This window comes from Ammospiza caudacuta, chromosome 6 (genome assembly GCF_027887145.1).
Source record: "Ammospiza caudacuta isolate bAmmCau1 chromosome 6, bAmmCau1.pri, whole genome shotgun sequence".
Lineage (NCBI taxonomy): Eukaryota > Metazoa > Chordata > Aves > Passeriformes > Passerellidae > Ammospiza > Ammospiza caudacuta.
The window spans coordinates 37,019,944-37,041,898 of NC_080598.1; the positions used below are offsets into that span (position 1 = coordinate 37,019,944).

At 36.9% G+C, this 21,955-nt stretch overlaps 1 protein-coding gene across 4 annotated transcripts in view; it reads right to left on the reverse strand.

Annotated features, from left to right (window-relative positions):
* Positions 1-646: 646 nt before the first annotated feature.
* STXBP6 (syntaxin binding protein 6) overlaps positions 647-21,955 on the reverse strand; it is a 98,312-nt gene continuing 77,003 nt past the window's right edge. For all 4 annotated transcript variants that reach the window (XM_058806402.1, XM_058806399.1, XM_058806400.1 and 1 more), the window contains 2 exons: positions 4,867-5,024; positions 647-3,714 (listed from right to left, as the gene is read on the reverse strand). In XM_058806402.1, coding sequence (XP_058662385.1) covers positions 3,691-3,714; positions 4,867-5,024 — 182 coding nt within the window. In that variant the 3' untranslated portion in view covers positions 647-3,690. The remainder of the gene's footprint in view (positions 3,715-4,866; positions 5,025-21,955) is intronic.

The window sequence follows — 21,955 nt, forward strand, 5'->3', positions numbered from 1 at the left end:
TCTATGGATAACATGAATTCAAGCAAAACTTACCTAGTAACTAGAGTAATTGAACAGTTGCCAGTACTTGTTCACAAGAAATTTCTGACATTACGATCACAGGGATCACATTTAAGCCTGAAAAGAGAGATGGCAGCAAAAGCAGTTTGTATTGGATATGTGCAAGTAGACCTCATTTGAATCCATTTAATCCAAGGGATTGCTTGTCTGTGTGCAGATGAATTCTACCCTTATAGTTTTATTCTTATAGGGTAATTAAAACTGCTTGTGCTTTGATAAAAAAAATTATCAATAAAATTAGATAGCCAAAAGAAGGTATTAACAACTTGAGAATAAGCATTTCATAGGAATGCAAAGTAAATTACCAGGATTCTTTTTAACCTACACAGCCTCTAGGTAGGGTGCTAACTTCAACCTCTAGCAACTATTTTTTTGGAATCTGCTTAGACAGGAAATGCTTTAACCTAATTTCTACTACTTCTCTTTTAATTACAGTACTCTAGAGAAAATTTTTATCACTATAGCAGAAAATAATTTTTATTCAGTTTTGCTAAGATTCAATATAATTTTGCTAGAGTGAAATACAAAAACCTAACTCAAGAACAATTAATATTTTGAATAGAGAACTCAAATAATCCAAACACAGTTTTCATCACAGTACAGTATTTAATGACAAAAATCAGGGTTTCCAGTAGTGAGTCGAGAGCAGGTCCCACTTTTTTTTTTCTCTCCCCAGAATGGCACAAAATAATTTCTACATCTTTGAGAACTTCCAAGGAATTGGTTACAATAGATATCAGCAAGTATTACAATTCTGGCAAATCATGACAAAACCTACCTACCTTTAAGATCAGTTTTAAGAGCACACATTTTTGTTAATATTTCACATAACACACAACTTTTGCTAGACACAAAAGTAACCTTTTAAGACAGAGTTTGCAGTACAGCAGTCAAGTCTAACAATACATAATTTTTATTCTGTTTAGAACTTTAAAAAGATAAAGAAACTAATATTGTTACAATTTACAAATACATTCTTTCATATGAAACATTAACCTGAATCATATTATATGTTATGTACATGACTAATAACACTAGGTTCTATACACTACAAGCTAAGTTCCAGAAGGAAACTGCAATGCTCTAAGATTTACCTTTGGATAAACATTTATACACCTTGATTTTTTTCCTAAAAACTACCAGACCTTGTAGTTTAATGAACAGAAAGAACAAAGTAAACAGACAAACCAACTTTTCCTTCATTCAGAAGACTTAGGTTACCTAAAGTTCCCATAGTAAATGGCTTTTGATGGTTGGATTAAAGTCCTGAGTTATGATAAAAACCATACACTTAAGTGGAAGATACGAAACAACCCATAATGCTGAAAAACTCATGTGAGACTAAAGCAATGTTTTAGTGCAGTTCAGCTCACAAGAGGTCTGGAACTTAGCAGTGCAATTATGATCTTGTCCTGTCCAGCTGATATTTATGTAAACACTCGAAAATATATGCCTTTTAATCTAAATTTAGACAGTTAATTATTTTCAGGTTTATCTGACCTGGGTTTTAGACGTTTCTTCTAATTATTTGCAAGCATAGAGGACTGGCTTGATGGCATCAGCTCAGAATCTACTTCCTTCTCTCGAGAGAGACTTGCGAGGTTAACAGCAGAATATAATTTTAAAAGAATGGAAAATATGACAAGAAGATAGCTATGTGGTCAAAAGTGTTCTCCCTGACTGGCCTATAATCCATCTTAAAAAAAAAATAGCCTAACATTTTGTATCTAGCACAAGTTTAATTTTGGTTTAAAAACCAGACTTTTTCCCTAGTTAATTGCAGAAATACCCAGTCATTACAACAGCATTCAGATATTTCCAGGGCAAGCATTACTTACACACAGCTCAACAGAGTGTTCAGAACTTGTGTTGTTAATGAACCTGTTCTGATTTATAACAGAAGTGGCCAAATTCCCTTTCAGTGGGTGCTAGATTTGGTAACTGTTGAGCCTGATGCTAAATAGAACTAAATGATCCTATGGTACTGCACAAATGACCCATTCTCTGTCATGTGAAATTCAATAAAAAGCTTCATACAAAACTGTTTAAATTTCAGGGAAAAAAACCCCAAAACCCAAACAGATGTTAAGTTTGAATGCAGTCAGCTAACTAGACAGTGTCCTTAGTTCAAACGAGAATACTTTCCTAAAGGCAAGCATCTTTTTATGAAATGGGCATTTCCATAAAATTTTCAGTTACTTCAGACTGCAGTAAGTAAAATATTCTCAATTACTACAGTAGCTTTTATCTCTCTTGCAAGCACTGCTCTGAGGATTTTAGACTGTTGTGTCATTAATAATGCAAAAATCATATTCTACAATGAATACAGTACATTCATATAATGCCAGCTTTTCTCTGGTAAGATGAGGGTGAACATGAAGAGCAGGCATTTTCAGAAGATGAAGGCTGTACCTCCTGCAAGGATTTATTTTCTAGCTTACTGGTTTAAGAAAAGAAAAAATCAACATATTTTTCTCTTTTCATTCTTGTAGCAGATTAGACCATCTTAAAAATGTTAAGGAAACAGCTGTGAAGGAAAAAGGTAGCCTACTTATTTTTGTAAGAGAAACACAGTGCATATATTGATATAATGAATGCAGATGAAATAGAGTCATCCTTCCAGTGACAACATATTGAAAGCTGAGACTCAAACTAGAAGTTGATTCTAGTGTACCAAGACATGCTTATTTGAAAGCCTCTATATTAAAAAATCAGACAACTTGCTAACAGAGAAGGCATTAAAATCAGACACATTTCTGAAGTGTTCCAAAAACTGGAGAATTTATGAAAAACAGATGTCTTGAAAATAGTGCACTCTCATCTTCCCAGGCCTTTGCATTCTCATTTTCATGGGCCTTTAGCCACACAATCACGGGTAAAAGGAAATGCTATTTTATATCAAGATTGCTGAATTGTAGATTGTGTTTGAGGCACAGCTATGTGCGTATAGATGTACAAATTACTTTTTTCCTCTATTTTGAAACCTCAAGCATACATTCTCTAGGTTTCAGCATACTATTCAAATAATCAATCTGAAAGTGAAAATAGGAACGTGTAAAATGCTGATATGAATGAAATTCAGATATGCACTTCTGAATGCTGGTGCACATGCACATCCTACATTAGAAGAAACAATTTTTTTCTTTTTCCCAGGACATAGCAGCTTGTCCTCCATTATAGCTACAACCCCAGATGTTTAATTCTAATGTTCATTCACATTTGGCTGATGCTACATTAAATGAAGAAAATTATACCCCTTCTTTGGATTTTATTTCCACACACATGTCCACAATCAGTTCAATCTTTCTTTTTATACAACCATGGAAGAATATTACTATTTTAATCCTGATCAGCTTGTCATTTGGTCCTTTTCCAATGTCTGCTTTCACTCCTGTAACAACTGAAACACAGGTAGAAAGTACCGCAGGACTGTGTAGCAATATTAAAAAAGAGGAACAGAAGGAAGTCAGAAAAGTAGAAACGCAACACTTTTTCCTGCACAGAAACTGAAAGAATGCATCTCCACTGAACGGGAAGGAAAAAGCACACAGAAGACTGAATCTCCTGTAAAAGTTGCTGATTGTAGCCTTTTCAGCTTCTCTTGAGAAGATTTCAACTTTGGGCAGTATCTCAGCATTTGTGCTTCATGGCAAGCTGAAAAAGGAATAAAAAAATTAATTAAAGAGATATCGCTGAGAACGTGAGCTGTATCACTCTAATGTGGCTAGTGTGGATAAGAGGAGTTTGTAACACAAATTCTTCAAAAGATGCCTGAAATCCATTAACTTCTTTGCATAGAGCTATACAGTCATTCCCCTTCCTGGGACACACAGGCAAAGCCTCTCTCTGCCATGCTGAGGAGGCAGGATTTATCTACTTTCCCAGCTGTGTTTCCCTATGCTCCATTATTTTGCTGTCTGAGAGGAAGGCTAGAGCAAGACACCAGAAACAAAGACATGCTTAGAAGAATAGTAATTTTGACCCAGTGATTTTGATTATTAACTAAAATCAGAAATTCCAGACAAGTAATTTAAAACACGTATTCAGGAGCTCTGCCGCTACAAAATGATGAAAAATAAAGGACTGATTGCCTTTCCACCTCTGTGATTACCAATTATTTCCATTTCAAATAATTCAAAAATGCACTTAACTGGGAATGAGAGGGAGAAGAAAGAGATGAAGCGACTTAAAACCTGTAAAAAATGCATAGGCAAACGCGCTTTGCAAACCAGGCAGAGAGCTTAGGGTTAGGTTCCATATAATAAAAAATTGCTATCTGTAGATAATAGCATGCTAACAAAACTGAGATGAGTGAGCTGTCTGGGAAATCACCTAGAAATCAGAACTAGTAGCAGCAGTTAAAATTCACTCATTTGCTAACGGTGAAATGATGACCAATAAATGACTCAAACTAAACTGTCATAAACCTTTGATACTCAAGGATATGGTTACAAATATGCTTTTAAAAGAAATTAATGTTTGTAGTGATATACTAGAATTGCATTTAAGCACTAAAGAACTTAAACCAACATTCTCCTTTCTTTCCTCAAACAGAATTGTTTTTTAAATGTGGCAGGCAACTCTGAGAAGTTTTTCTTTTACATAATTTATAACTTTGAGATCCCGAGCAGTCACCAACAAATGGAAGGGATTTTTTAGAGGCAAAGAAGGTGAAGGTGTCACGAAGAGGATTCAATACCTACCCTGAGCTAAGTTCAAGCCTTTATACAACAAAGTATAGATACATGCTTTCATTCAACAAACTATGACAGGCAAATGTCTGACTTTATCCTGCTGAAATCTTACCTTATGTGCAGTTTCTGCAAACTGCTGAGCACTGTTTTTCAGCTCCTCTGTCTTTTCTTCCGCCCGACCTAGCCTTTCACCACGCTCATTCAAGGCCTGACTTGCCTTCTGTACTGCGCTCGTCACACTGTCTGCTGCTGAATGGAGTATGCTGTTTCCTGCAACACCAAGAAGCCATTAGAGTACTCAGTAATAAATACAATTAATTGAATTTATAACATTCTAGAGCTGGTTTGCCATTTGGACTGGCCTTACTTCACTATAATCTCTTGAGGTGTTTGTAGAGAACAATGAAATCTCCCCTGAGCCTCCTTGAGACTAAACAAGCCCAGCTCCCTCAGCTGTTCCTCAAAAGACAAGTTCCCAGGACCTCTCAGAGCCTTGTTGCCCTTCACTGGACACACTCCAGTACTTGAATGCCATTTTTAAAGTGAGGGGCCCAAAACTGAACGTGGCACTCGAGGTGTGGCCTCACCAGCGCCGAGTGCAGAGCGATGGTCACCGCCCTGCTCCTGCTGGCCACACCATTGCTGATACAGGCCCGGATGCCCCTGGCCTTCTTGGCCACCTGGGCCCAGCCCTGGCTCACACTGAGCCTGCTGCTGACCTGCACCCCAGGCCCCTTTCTGCGGGACAGCCACTCTGCCCAGCCTGCAGCACTGCCTGCGATTGCTGCAGCGCAAGAGCAGGACCTGGCACTTGGCCTTAGTGAACCCCATGCTGCTGTCCTTAGCCCACCGGCTGAGTCCGTCCAGATCCCTCTGCAGAGCCTTCCTTCCCTCGAGATCAACACTCCCACCCATCTTGGTATCACTGTAAATCTACTGAGGGTGCCCTCAATCCCCACATCCAGATCATCAATAAAGATGTTAACCAGAATTGGCACCAAAAGGGAGCCCTGGAGAATACTGCTAGTGATGGGGTGCCAACTGGATTTAGTTCCATTCACCACAACTCTGTGGGCCTGGACATCCACCCACATTTTTATCCATCGAAGAGTCCACCCATCTAAGCTGCAAGCAGCCAGCTGATCAAGAAGGATGCTGTGGTAGATGGTGTCAAGCACTTTACTGAGTCTAGATAAACAACATCCACAGCTTTCCCCTCATCTACTGAACAGGTCACTTTGTCATAGACAGACATCAGCAGAGTCAAGCAGAACCTTCCTCTCATAATCCATGTTGGCCGGGCTTGATACCCTGGTAGTCCTGGCTGTTTCATTTTTTCAACAGTGTTAAAACCAAATATATAATGCTCTTAAATGAGTTATTGTGGTAAAGGTATGAAACAAATTCAACACAGTCAAAGCGAGCACTATAGCACATCTGCTGTTAAACTCTGTTGTTCTTACCAGCATACAAGGACAAGTGAAAATAGACAAAAACACACTGACTGCTTTTCTCATTAATCTGAGGAAGTGTACCTACTTCAAAAATATTCTCGGGTTAAAAAATCAAATCCTAACATCAATTTAAAGGGCTACTTTGCTACTAGTTTATTGTAGTTTAGCCCCAGCCAGCAACCAAGCACCACACAGCCCCTTGCTCACTCTCCCACCAGCAGGACTGGGGACAGAATTAGAAAGGTAAAAATCAGAAAACTGATGGGGTGAGATACAGACAGTTTAATAGAGAAAGCAAAAGCTAAGCACTAAAATAAAGTAAAACAAGGAATTAATTCACTCCTTCCCATGGGCAGGCAGGGGTCCAGCCATCTCCAGGAGAGCAGGCACACAGAAACAGTTCCTCATGAAAACAAACGTGATTACCCCAAACTTCCTCCCCTTCCTCCTTCTTCCTCTCACTTTATGCACTGAGCATGATGTCATATGGTCTGGAATATCCCTTTGGTCAGCTGTCCAAGCTGTGTCTCCTCCTACCAACCTCCCATGCAGGCCAAACTTCCTTGCCAGCATGGCCAGAACAAAAAGTAGAAAAGGCCTTGGTTCTGTGCAAGCCCAGCTCAGCAATAATAAAAAACATCTCCATATTATCAACCCCATGTTCAGCACAAATCTATCACATTGCCCTGTACCAACCACTGAGAAAAAAATCAACACAGCTGAAACTAGCACACAGTTTCATTAGAAAAAAGAACAAACAATCCTTTCAGACTCAGTTTTCAAATGATAATCCTTTCCTTAGAAAGGCCAAACTAACAATGAATTGTGAAGCTAAAGGCTGCCCTGAGTAGCCTGTGAAGCACAGTACAAGCTGCATATGCAGGAATTCCTGAGATAAAGAAAACTGCCTTGCAATTTTAAGCTAAAACTCAACTAGTATTAAACTATGGAGGTGAGGGAGAGACTTAAGAACCTACACAAAGTGACTCACAGATGATGAGTCAATATGAGAAACAGCCATAAAAGAACATCCTGGCCTCCTAAATACCAATATTGTTACATTTTACACATCAGGAGTTAAAAAAAAGAAAAAAAAAAAAGTAGATGTGGAACTGCTGCAGGTTTGGTGTTTTTTTTCTATTGTTGCATTTAGAAAAGGAATATAATACTGGCATGCTTGTTGAAGAGATAAATATCTAACAATATTGTGAGCTGGAACTTTGCAGATACAGAATAATCTTTTCAAGTGATCTCCTTTCAGACACTGAGGAGTTTGATTGTAAAACCAAACAACTTCACATCCTGCACACTTTCTTACTTTGAAACTTTTCAGTCAATTGCTATTTTGTTCATAATTTTTTAAAGGAGATTATTATTTTGGCTTCTGTTCAGGAAGCTTTTCAAATAAACACATGTACTGAGCAACACTGCACTGGAAATAGTTTTCCTTTTTTGGTGGTGTGATCTAATGGCTTTGGCCTCTTGTGTCGTGTTAGTTCTCTAGGACAAGAGTTTTAAAAGCTCCCAACACTGAATTAAATCAGTTTTTTACAAGATCACAAAGCCTCTGCTGAATTCAAGGAAAGCAAGCTACATGGACAAACTTATAAAACTAAGCATCTTCTGAAGTTTTAAAATGTGTTGGGGAGTAGACTAACATATTGCTGACCTTCTATCATGTCAATAGGTAACTACAGAACAAAAATATTTTTCATTTTCTATACTCCTAAAAATATTCCTTATTTTCTATACTCCTACTGTTTGTAGATTTGTGGCCAAAGATTGGTATCTCTTACTCCACGTTGTTTTCAGCACAGAAGAATGAACTTGAAAGTTTGGCACAGTGACAGTAACTATTTTTCCCTCTAGCTAACACAATATTGTGTTCTCTCCAGGTAAGATCTGCTGTATTTTCTCACAGGCAGTGACTTGCAGAGAAGCTGCTATTCTGAGACTGTTCCTAAGAACTACTTCTGGAGTATCCTTACCAATGGAATGTCAGTAAAACAATAAAAAAAATCTGCGCTCATCTATGAGCCACTCAGAAACCCACATGTCAATAGTCTATGGAATTTCATCAGTGTATTTCTAGAGCATGTGTAGGTGGTTGCTGGTATGACTGACTATGCCTCATCCCTGTATTAGTATCACTGCAGGAATAGCAAGCCTTGCACTGGACATATTGGAAAATCATTCATATGAATAAATAATCTACAACCTGGAAAACTAAGCTGTTCTTCAGGAGGTAACTACTCTGATTCAAAATATCCTGAGAGATGTTTTCCATGCTGATGGATTCCTTTAGGATTTCATTAGTAAAGCTCCTCATACTGTCTTTCACAATATCCTTCTAGACAAAATGTCCAGCACACAGCTGGATAAAGAGAGCATATGATGGGTGAGCAACTGGCTCATGGCTCAGGTGCAAAGGGTTACAGTGAATGGGGTGACACCAGGCTGCTGACCTGTCACAAGTAGGGCTCTGCAGGGCCCAGTTTTCAACATCTTCAAAAAGGACTTGGATGCAGGAATCAGATGTATACTAAGTTTTCAGATAATACTAAATTGGGAGGAGTTGTTGACACCCATCATGGCAGAGAGGCCCTGCAGAAAGACCTTGACAAATTAGAAGGCCATGCAATCACCAGCTACATGAAGTTCAACAAAGGAAGGTGCTGGATTCTGCACTTGGGATGAAGCAACCCTGGATTTATGTATAGACTGAAGAACAAGATGCTGGAGAGCAGTGCCATGGTCAATGTCAAGTTGAATCTGAGCCAGCAGTGCCCTGGAAGCCAGGAGGGCCAGGGGGCATCAGGCACAGCATCACTGGCCAGGCAAGGGATGGGATTGTCCTGCTCTGCTCACCTCGAGTCCTGTGTGCAGTTTTCAGCACCACAACAAGCAAAGGATGTAAAGCTATTGGAGGGTGTCCAAAGAAGGACTGCAAAGGTGGTGAAGGATCTAGAGGAGAAGCCATACGAGGAGTGGTTGAGGTCACCTGGCTGGTTCAGCCTGAAGGAGACTGAGGGCAGAACTCACAGCAGTCTACAACTTCTCCTGAGGGGAAGAGGAGGGGCAGGCACGGACTGACCTGCTCAGTTTAGTTTGGATATTAGAAAAAGGTTTTTTACCCAAAAGGTGTTTGGGCAGTGGACAGGCTCCCCTGGGCAGTGGTCACAGCACCAGCCTGACAGAGCTCAAGCAGCATTTGACAACGCTCTCAGACGCATGGTGTGACTCCTGGGGTGTCCTGTGCAGAGCCAGGTGCTGAACTTTGATAACCCTTGTAGGTCCGTATCAAGAGGCTCTTACACCCCAAGAAGTCAGCTTTAGGACTTCTATCATGCACAATGAAAAATACATCCTTTAGCCACCATGCCCAATACCTGAAAGATACAGGAATACTGTCGTAATCAAGTATTCAAAGAAACTAATTGGTCTCTAGAGATACCATTATTTAGATTGCATCATTTGTTTTATCACACATTCATAAAAGGTTCATCACATTCTTTATTAGCCATATCAAATATATTTCAGCTCAATGCAGAGATTTATCTCTAGATTAGTGATCAGACTCTACAGTGACTGATTTGCAAACACGGGTATTCAATTTTAATTGTACGTGCATTAATAAAGCATTTAGCAACTACCTACTTCTGAGAAGGAAATAAATGCAGTTAGCTTTGATTATTTGTAATTGGTATTCTTGCTATCACTGTTCATTTTCTCATTATTGTTTTCAGTAAATTTTTCTTATCTCAAGCACTAATCTTTGCCTTTTGTGCTTTCTGCTGGAGGGGGAGGGGAAGTGAATGCTGTCACAGTTTTGGTTGGAGCAGTAGAGAGAGGAATACCATTCCTAAACCACAATGCTACTATAAAAAACAAAATACAAGACTAAAATACATTTTGCACTGATCTGATTTGAATGTTCTCTATGTTTCAAGAAAAATTCTGAAGATGTTAACAAAAATCAGTGGACAATTATGAAAATTATAAAAATGCAAGAATCAGCAGACATTTTCAATAAAATTTTTAGAGCAAAATAAATATATAGTGATACTTAACTAATATATTTTCCAAGTCTACAATACTATTTGTGGCTTTGGGGTTTTCTTGAGTAAAAGAGTATCTTTATATGTATCTTGACTAAATTATTTCCATAAACTTCTCCAAAAAAGAACCACCCCTACTTTTAGCTCAAAAACTATCATCTCGAACATATCAAATACATCTGGATGATTTCTGGTGTTTTAACTCCCATATTTAAATATATGCAAACCAGAAACACAAAAATGAAAGAAAATCAACATAGCCTGAAACACAGCAGACTATTAGCTGACAAAAAGTTGAAAGCAGCACATGAACAGAATGACTTCTGCAGACCATTGGAAATAAAATTTCATTATGTTGTGAAGATGAGGTCTTAAAAAACAAACAAAAAAACCCCCCAAAACATGACAAAATAAATTACCTGAATAACCTTAAGGGTTCAACATTTTTATTGCTTAGCAAACACAGTGTATTCTCATTTCTCAGTGTGGCTTGCAAAATCTTAGATCAAGAAAAAGCTGTATTACAAAAAAAACAACCCTTATTGTGGTTCTGCAAGGCACTAGAAAAATCTCTTCTCTGGGCAGTTAAGTAGCACAAGTTTTCCTGCTACAGTCATAAGTAAAAGGAAGTTTTAGCTCTGATGCTAGTGCCTTTTTATTTTAAACAGTGATATAGGGGCCATTAGAGTAAAACAAAAAAGAGTTTTTTCATTGATGAGGTATCTTGATAATTAAAATACCTCCTGCTCTCTTGAGATTTTCTTTTATTCAGTACTCAACAGCAACAATATCATGTAAATTATTCATACTTTTGAACAGCTTAACTAATTACAGAGTCAAATTCCAAGCAGTAGAATCAGAAAAATTACTTTAGCATTATCTTTGCATCATTCTGTTATAGGAATTTGTCTCTGATCATTACTCTGGTCAAAATCTTGTTAATCTTGGGGTGAGGGCAAGGTATGTGGATTATGCTGTTACTTTTACTGCATTTTCAGCAAATTGATTCTTTTTAAGCAAATATCTTCTTATAGATATATCCCAACAAATTAAAATCAGTATTAAATTACATTCCATCATGATGATTCATTTTAAATGGGGGGATTGGGCTTCCAGCCCAAGAAGGGACCTCTGATCTCCAGAGGGAAGAAAATGGGAAAAACTTCATCTCTGAAGATCCAAATGTGAAAAAACTTTGTATGTAATAACTCTGAAAACCCTGCAGGAAGAAAGTCTGATTTGTTCTCTAGAAAGGGTAATTTTCTTGGGGAGTATAAAATCAATAATGCCCAAAAACCTTACTGTGAAGTGACATTTACCCATTATGACAATTTTGTGTTAAAGAGGCTTACTCTGGAAAAGTTCTGGAATTCAGCAGGATCTCATATTACAGCCAACCTGACAAGAAGCAGAACGTGTAATTAAAACAAAGAACAGCAGCTATGCACCATGGAAGCTTCTGTTTGTCAATGAGCTGGCAAATTTAAATATTAATCTTAGATGCTGCTCCCCTGGGGTCACAAGTGAGAGCTGTGAGCATCGTGAACACCGAAAAAACTTGCAAGCTTTGCTGATTTTGATCAGCTGACAGGTAAAATAACTGGAAATGGGATAACTCCCATGTCAGTTTTTACTCATATTGATGTCATTCTATAAAGAAAAAATGTGAGGGTTTTTTTTTGTTAAATCCTTCCAGCCATTTCTGCCATTAATCAAATGCTGTACTTACTACATTTCTTCATGACCACACACTGAAATATTCAAACAAACAAGTTTGATTCAAAAGTGGAGTATTTTTCCATAGGGAATATTCAGAATGATGGAACAGATTTCATATAGAATAAGAAAATCACCCAACCAATGACTACTATGAAAAGTTATATTTAATATTTAAAAGAAAAAAAATCTATTTTTAATGAAAGCCTATGGTATAAATGATGCGAAAAGAATCAGTTACCAGCCTGGGCTAATGCTCAGTCCCTGAGCAATGTCTACCTTGGGAAAAGGTAGTTTCCCCTCCAGTTTTATTGCTGAGCATGCTGTTACATGGCATGGAGCATCTCCTTGGTCAGTTTTGGTAAGATTCCCTGTTTGTGTCCCCTCCCAGGCCATTTTATGGGGGACAAGGCAGAAGGAAGAGACCATGAAGGTCTTGACACTGTGTAAGCACACCTCACCTAAAACACTGGTGTGTTACCAACACAGTTTTGGTCACAAATATAAAATACAACACTGTACTGGCTGTTATGAAGAAAAACAAGCTCCATCACAGCCAAAACCAACAGAAAGCCGAACACACTTTTCCCTGACAAGGCAGTCCAAAGTGTTAACACATCTCCTGATGCAATTTTGTTGTATTGTTTCAAATTGAACTCACTGAAGTATTGACATTTCTTTTAGAATGGGCAGGAGAGTTAGAGAGCAACATGCCCTGAAAATGAACCACAGGATTCTGTTAAACAAAGGTAGTTCCTGCAGACATTGTGTCAATACTATTGATTGAGCTTCTGCTTAAGTAGTGTTAATTATTATTGAGAAACATAATGCATTAACCTGCAACAATGGAGGTATGGAACACAGTGTATTTGTCAACACATTCCTATTTCTTAATGAGGTAAGTGAGTTTGAAAATTCTGTGTTTGCCACCTAAACAGCATATTCAAAATCACCAACTTCTATTACCACATAAACTGAAAATAAAGTTATGGCTCATGAGTAAGAATGAAAACTGAGTAAGAACTGTTCAAGGTCAGGATAAAATCAGTCAAGAGCAATGGCTGCAAACCATCAAATGAAAAATGCAGCATCAGACCTGACAGCAACTAGCTGTGCCAGCCCTTCCTCAGGGAAATGCAGGAGCTATATGGACAGTATTTTAGCACCATCCCAATCACCTAAGACTGGTATGACTGACGTATGTTTATGTCTGAATAGCTTTTTCTGCTAATTATGCACATTACTCTCATCTGTTTCAATCAACCACTGTCAATAAAAACCAGCTTGAACATTGCTCTTATAGACAGCACTTTACAAAAACCCAATCTCTTCCTCCGCCTCCAAACTGTACTGAATCACTGAAAACAACACTTTAGAATGAAACAAGTGACCACAGAAAGCTCAAGAGGTAATTACAGGTTTTGCTGATCTGAAAGTTTCTCCTAAGTCTGTCAAGGTTCAGGCAACTCCCACACATTAGCTATATTCACCAATCAAAATCATAGATTTTGTTGGAAGAAAGAACTATGCCATAAAAAAAAAGTTAAGAGCTGCTCATTACTACAACACAACACTGAAGACATGAAGGCAAACCTCTTCTACTGCTAAGACTGTCGTGAAACTGCTGACAATAAAGAATAACTTAGTCTGGAATGATACCCAAGAAACACCACAATAAGTATAAAGGATTTAGTGAAGTCTAAGCATCTAACTCAGGATGCTACATAATTTCAACATCAACTGATGAAATTTCAACTGATGGTCTACCTCACACATCCATTAGCTGCCTCTCCTTGCTGAGTACATTTCTTTTGTTGAAATCATCACTACCACAGAGTTACATTTCCTAGACTAACATTAACCCATGGCTTTCCATCACATCTGTAACACAACAGCTGATTACAAAGGTCCACAGGACAAACATGTTCTTCCCCTCCTTCTTCACTGTTACACATCCTTTCATGCATATTGGTGCTGTGCTGACAGCCTTGGTTAAGAGCTTCTTGAATAAAAGAGGGAAGAGCTACTAAAAAGACCCAAACAGAAAAAAAACATCTCTCACTGACCTCCCTTAAACAGCCATGTGAAAGCCTTGTTAAACAGCTTGAGATAATAAGAAATAGTACTTCTGTGATTGTAATCCTGTAAGATGATACACTCTTACAACTTAATGAATTCCACACAAATTGAATGTTCTCTAGATAATTTCAATATTTAAATTATCATCCAGAAAGGATGCCTAAGTGATCTGAAAGACAGTACATTTATAAAAAGTACAATCTTCACTGGATTTCCAGCTTTGAAAACTTGAATCTGAACTTAAATATGAACATCAATTTCTCAATTTATCTTTCAAACATAACTTATTCCCAAATTATATTTGACCATAAAATCTAGAAGTCTCACAGCCTGGACAGCAGGATTGCCATGGACTTTCACTTTCTTTGAAAGTAAACAAAACATTTCTGTAAGTCTTTGCACCTGAATCTGGAAAGTTTATAGCCTTCAAAAAGCCTGGCAACTATTTTGATATAAGTGGTACATATTCTGCACTGAATTAAGCCTTTACCAATCATGCAACATTAAGAATCATTGTACTCCCAAGGGACACAATCAATGTGTCCTTTGATTTTACCTTTGTAAAAATCTTATTCTACCCTGAAAAGAAATATAGGTTTCAGAGTAAGAAGTGATCCCAAATTTAAACTGGTTACAGTACTTTCCCCTGTTCCCATGTGGGCTAGGCAATTTCTTCTGACACATCTGGATCTTTTAATATCCATCAATACAAAAACTGGCCAGGAACAAATTTAAATATAAAAAGGCAGGCAAATATTGTGTATTATGCTGATGCAAAGAGACTTAAAAATTCATCTAATCTGGTATTTTGTTCAAAGGATGTAAGACAGAAAAAGGAAAAAAAAAACCCAAACCCAGTATATTATGAATGCATTTTAAACCTCAGTAAAACTATTCATATTTGACCCATACTTTTCAGTCTTACTGATTTGCAATGAAATAAAGCCTATAATATCATAGTAACATATAATATTTTATACTGTAGCATGTTCTAATACAACCCTAGTTTGTCACTTCATTGCTTCTGAACATTATTTACATTGCCCACAATTTATTTTTGTGTATCTGAAATCTTGTACTTTTAGTAAAAAAGAGAGCAAATTTATCTCAACTCTTATATGAAGAAAATGTGTATTTTATTCCTGCTAGTAGTTAAATAATACCTATAACCTTGGGAGTTAAACAGATGCTTGCAAGTTATTTCTAACAATAACAAAGAACACTTTGTGCATCACAACATTATACTTTTAAAAAGGTCCTACCAATTACAGAGGATATATGAGGCAAAATGATCATCCTGACTGTTCAGCATCTTCATTAGCAAGCAACAAAACAAGATAAGCCTTATTGACAACAGAGATAAATTTCTTCCTCTGCTCTCATTAGCCATGTCAGCTCCTTAGATGTGCAAGGTACATTTTAAGATGGGGAAAAAAAAATTGTAGAGCAATCACAGTATCCAGGTGCTCAACAGCCAACTAACCGTGGGCTGAAGCTCACAGTGAACAAAGAGAAGTCTGCTATGGTCCCTAAAGGGAGATAAGGGAGTCTGAAAGACCTTAATTTGCTATGCTATGAAAGCATATGCTACTAAACACCTGTCCAGGCCAGCAATGATTCTCCAAACTGGCAGCCTTTAAGTCAACACTGCAGAGAACTTCACACTCTGCACCTTCCTGACCAAATCAATAACCAGTTTTAAAGCACCACCGTAGCACCAGCCTTAAAGGAGAAGGAAGGAGGGGAGAAGGAAACAGAAAGAATAGTGTTAATACAGGTGTGCAAACTGAGGGTATCTACTGATTTCCAAAACCAGCACCTGGCCGAGGTAGTAATTTTGTATCTTTGCCAAAGGTAAATAAAAGCAAACATTGAAAAAACCCATTTGATGTTAGTGGCCTGGCAGTGGAGAGGGATCAGAAAATGTTATACAGATCCATCAACTATATATTATTTAATGAAGAAAAATATGTAATGCAATGAAGTCCACAGTGAGTGAAGGTGATGTACATCCAATCTGTTTTGCATTTTATGAGTGAGTTTAAATACTGTAAAGAGAGAGACAGAAAAATCAATAAATAACCTACTTAGGAAATTACTATCATAACACAGTGGGCTGTCTGAAACAATCCTTTTTTAAGTAATTCTGAAAAATCCAACACTTTGACCTTAAGACATCACCAAGACTACACACTGTGTTCTATTTATTAATATTTTATATTAAACAATAATGCTAATCCACGAATAGCAAAATATCAAGTCATTGAAACTAAATTCTGTGAGTTATTTTTCAAATGGCTTAAGTAGCCTTGGAAGACATTTTTCTCTGCTACCTAGACAAATGGTCTACAGCTCTGTATTTTATATTTACCTCTTCAATGTCAGAAATCTAAAGAGCTTAGAAAGCTGGGTTAGGAGCAAACTTTCATATACATGTACATTTGGAGAACAAATGAAAGATCCCAGACACTTAAAAACTAGGTTTTTTTTTGAATTCAAAGAAGAGTAGAGACTAACATTCTATTCCAATGTGGATGCTGAATATATATAAATAAGCTAGGATAGAATGACAATATCAAGGGATGGAAAAGAGAGCGAGAATTAAAATGTGCTATTTTAAGCATCAGCATTGCCAAAAGACTTAAAAAAATAAATTATGTACACAGAATTGAAATAGAGGAAAGAGATGAAAATATGGAGTATTTTATTGTTCAGCGGTAAAAAAAATTAATAGTGTTTCTTCTGTTAGTAAATAAGACTATCCAAACAAGGTCATCTGTCACAGGGGTCACAAGGGTTGCAGGATGAAGAGGGAGATGAGAATGTTGACCTCATGTTCAGAAGGCTTGATTTATTATTTTTTGATATATATTACATTATGACTATACTGAAAAGACATAGAAGGAAAGTTCTCAGAAGGCTAGCTAAGCTAAGAATAGAAAAGGAATGAATAACAAAGGTCTGTGTCCAGGCAGAAAGTGAGAGCAGCTCTGCCATGAGTGGTCCGTAAATCCAAACATCCAGCCGAGACCAATCACGGATCCACCAGTTGCATTCCCCAGCAGCAGATAACCATTGTTTACATTTTGTTGCTGAGGCCACAGCTTCTCAGAAGGCAGAAAAATCCTAAAGAAAGGATTTTTATGAAAAGATGTCGGTGACAGTCATCCACTTTCTTATGTCAATATGGGAACTGTGAAAGATAAAGAGAATTCTAAAATGCTTAAGAAGAGAAATGACCTATGCTATCAAAGTAGAAAGAGAGCCATTATACATACTGAATTGATCCTACTTGTGTCAGTAGAAGAAGTTCAGAAGACTGAAAATGTCAACACTAATGAATTGCTGCTAGTCATGAGGAACTACAATGTACTAAGTTTAGAATGATTTTTGGAATGGAGACAATGCTGGACAACAAGTACAAGTTAATTCACACTTCCTGCTGACTTTGTTCTGATACGTAGTAATGCCAGTGCCTTATGATTTTTTATAGGGACTGATAATGAAAAACATAGTATACAGGATTTTCATAAGAAGATCAAGAAGTGATTCTTTAAACAGATCCTTTCTGACAGACTGGAAAGAATTAAAATTCAGAAAGGTAAGAAAATGATAACTCTGCAGCAATTCATTAAGCACAATATATGTCTGCTTATTTCAGCAACATATTTGAGCGAGCAGCTGTGTGATTTACAAACAAGACAAGGTCAAATATTGAGAGCAATGTCATTAGGAAAAAACCATTATTTAATGCTTCATTTGACTTTTTTGGACTCAAGAAACCTGAGAATTTATGCAAAAATTATTCTCAAGAATCTACGAAGTTCAGAAATATTGAGAAATGTTTCTGGGTTCATTCAACAAAGTGTGTTCCATAGAGGTATTTTGAATAGTTATTACTATTGATGCACCACATGCATTCACTTTCCAGACTGCGAGAAATGCTGCATTAAATGATGTAACAGTGAACTAAAATTGAAACATAGGAAATACCAGGTTGCAGGAACAGAAAAGGAAGATTTTAGGTTTTTAAACAGGTTTTTGAAACATTTGAAACCTGGGCATTCAGGCGGTGGGTTTTTCCCTTTTACCAATGTGTCCATCAACCAAGGTTGGTTTTTTTCCTTCTTTGTGAGAAATAGAAAAGCAATGCTATTTTACATTTCTAACAGTTCTGAAGTCATTATGAACATGGACAATCACCTTTCCACATCAGAGGTCAGCTAGATTAAAGGAAGTTTTATATAGGACAAAAAACTCTGTCTGGTTTTGCTTGGTTACACACAAAGGTGACCAGAAAATAGCTTTCACCAATCAAGTAATGCTCAGCAGCACAAAACAGAACTGACATCCATCTCATTTTAGGCAAAAACTGATGAATTCCAAAATGCTGTAAAATATATATTCAAACCTAAGCCTATGTTTTATCCATATAAAAATTTATCTATGTAAGTATAAATATACTGAGTATGTGTAAATCAGACTTGCACCTTCAAAATCTATCAAAAACACTAAACTAATGAAGCTCGGTGAGGTAAAACAGTGAAAGATATCTTAGTAAAAGAAATCAGGGTAAAAGTGGCAGTGAATAGCTCTGCCACTATGATCATAAATTACATTGAAGATAAATTCCACGTCTGGGTAAGAAGTGCCTCAAAATTCCTTGAGGGGGGCTGAAAGGACTGACAAACTGAGCGTGTCATAACTCAGGTGTGCTAAGACCAATCCATGAGTAAAGAAGAAAAACATCAACCTTCAGCTTACTTATCATCAACTTTCTATAGGAAAGCAAAGCAAATAACATCTACCTGCAGAGAGTATTTGAAACATGTTGCAACCTTTTAATCAATATCATCATTAGTTTATGAGTCCAGGCAGTTGTATTTCATCTTAACTGTACAGCTGGAGGATGTGATCTCTAGTGTTCATTCCCTGTAACACACCATGGGGCCAGGCTAGTTTCCCTTCTCACAGGTAGGATTTTCATAGGTAAGGATTTTCTTATTTTCTTTATACTTTTTTTTTTTTTTTTTGGTCATTATCTGGTCTGAGTGCTAATAAATGTTCAAATTAAAAAAAAAAAAAAAGGCTGTTATTTGTAGTTTTCCAAGCCAAATACATTCACACACTTTGGGATTCTTCTAGGGTTCAACACCATCATAGCATTTGATGTCTCTGCCTTTCTACATCAATACAGTATTAAAGTTTACTCAAATTACTGAAATTAGGAAATAATTTTCCCTTTTACAGATTTCATTTGTCTGTCACCCAGGACTGTTTTTTTTTCCTTCTTTAAAAGAAATAGAAAAGCCATTATGTTTTACAGTTCTAGCAGTTCTGGAGAATATACACAACAAGGATTAAGAGATGAATGGACAGGTCACAAATTCCTTACAGAAAATCTTATCTTCTCCCATTAATGTCCTTAATTACTGGCATTGATGCCAGGACAGGTTGTTACTATATAATAAGTATTAGTTATACATTAAGAAAATACCTAACTAGGATCAATTTCAGATTAACACAATCTATACCCACTTTCCAAATGGAAAAATATATTTAAACTTGTAAAACTTTAAATTCTAATCTAATACATTTATAATTAATTCTAAGTAAGCAATATTTTCAATAATAATTAAGATTTATACTAAATGACAGTCTAACCAATCAGACACTTTCAGAATCAGTAACTATAACAAAGCATAGAGCCCCAGTCTGGCTCTGTAAACATCAAAATCTAACAACTAGATAAAAAAAAAAAAAAAAAAAAAAAAAAAAAAAACAAATAAAAAACCAACCAATTTCTATGGCAAACAGCAATATTCTGCATCTTGAAGAGAACATCTTACTTAAACCTTCAGTCTTCAGAAAGTCAAGCAAATATGTTGCTTAATGCTTTCTACATTACCTTGTCTCAGAGTCATACGTATCAGAAAAAGGAACCAACCTTCATAATGATAAATGTCCCTTCTCAATTTATGTATCAATGGAGATTTTGCAAAAACATAATGTACTTTTGTTTTCCTTACAAGTTTCCTCTTTTAGAGTTAATTTAGAGCTCAGATTATATGCCAAATTTCTATATCAAAAAAGATCTCAACTATTCTTATTAATTTGAATCTCAATACATGGCTTACGTGTTTAAGATCAGTAAAATACATACAGTTAAGTAAAACTGCAAAGCAGAATTAATCTTGACATGAATATGCAGGACATAAGAGCAAGCATCTGAAATAGTCTTAGGCAGCAGAAAACACTTCTAATATTTTCATCTCTAGAATGATAATAACTGAGTATTTGGTATATGCTGGCAAAAAATACCTAAATAAACTGAAAAAAAAATGTTTCTGTATGGGAACATAGCTAAATTTGATTGGTCATTTCAAAACAGCAAACCACCAAAATAACAGATAACTGCAGATAACTCACCTTTGTAGTTATTGTTTTTTGTTAGTTTTTTAATTTTTCAAATTCATTTCTATCAGAATTAATTTACATGTGAATGTCTGCAAGAGTAGTATGCTCAAATATACATTGTTTTCAATGTCTTTCAGGTGAGAACTGAAACAAACAACCAACTACCAGGTATCTGACAGAAGGGAGGGCAACAATTGTCTTTTTTCCCATCCTAATTCACAGAGTCATATAATGGCCTGGGTGGGAAGGGACCTTAAAGATGGATCTATTTCCAAACCCCCACCATGGACAGGGATGCCACACACTAGACCAGGATGCTCAGGGCAATTTCTAACACAGGTTTTTGTTTGTCTCCTTTGGTCAGTCATTAATCTTGCTGTGTATGGTAAACACCACTATATGCTTAGCAGGTCTCAAATGTGGTAAGCCAAGATGAGTAATACTGTATGGGAAAAGTACTCATTACCATTCCCACACTGGCATTTTATTCTTGGAGGAAACACAGTGATTCATTAATAACTCCTGCAGGGTGTCCTACAGAAAAGGTCACAAAGGTGAAGATGCCATCATTTTGGGTTTCCAAGAATATTTTGATTAATTCAGCAGAACAATTGTTAAATATCAATGTGTAGAGGTAGGACAAAGCTTAAAACCAAATGCATTTCTAATATGCATCTAAAGGTGGCAGCAAATGTTTGTTCTTTATTATAGGGCCCGAGTTAATCTCTGAAAAGTTTCAATCGCTGTATCTCAAGGTTCTATCCAGAAATGAGAACCAAATGCATCCTCAGTGTCAGTTCAATGCTATGTCAAGAATCAAGCTGTTCCAATGAACACAACCTCTAAGGGTTTCTGCACACCAGCCATCTCCAACTTTGCTTTGCAAAAGCAATACAACCTGACTAACATGGCCACCAAATAACATAACACAAAGATACTCCAAATTACACACATTCCAGTATCAGAACCTGTATGGCATAAATTTACACAAGGGGAAAAATCAGTCAAAAAAGGCCTCTAGCCCCAAAGCCTGCCTTTCTTCTCCACAATAACATCCAGAATGCATGTAAGCTATGGACAGGGCTCACCTAAATTCTAAACATAAGACAAACCTGAAATATTTAGTTTAAGACACTAGTAGGAGGAATCTTGTTACAGTCTGCCTAAACTGGAATTTTTTCTTTGTTCTCAGAATTAGCCCCCACACCATCAGTCAGTTCTCATTATTGCTGCAAGTACTGATGTCATTAATCAAGTTACAGAAAATAGTCTAGCGTATTTAACTCTGCAAACCATAATTACATGACACACAAATGAAAATAAGGCAAAAAATGATTCTGCAGAAGGAGAGTCAGTAGCAGGGCTCTGGTCTATAGGGGGAAACGCATGGGTATCTGTGTGTGAGAGAGAAAGGAGGTAAAAAGAGGAAGGCCATGAAGAGGATCTGGAATTCCACCAGAATACCCTTATTTACTTA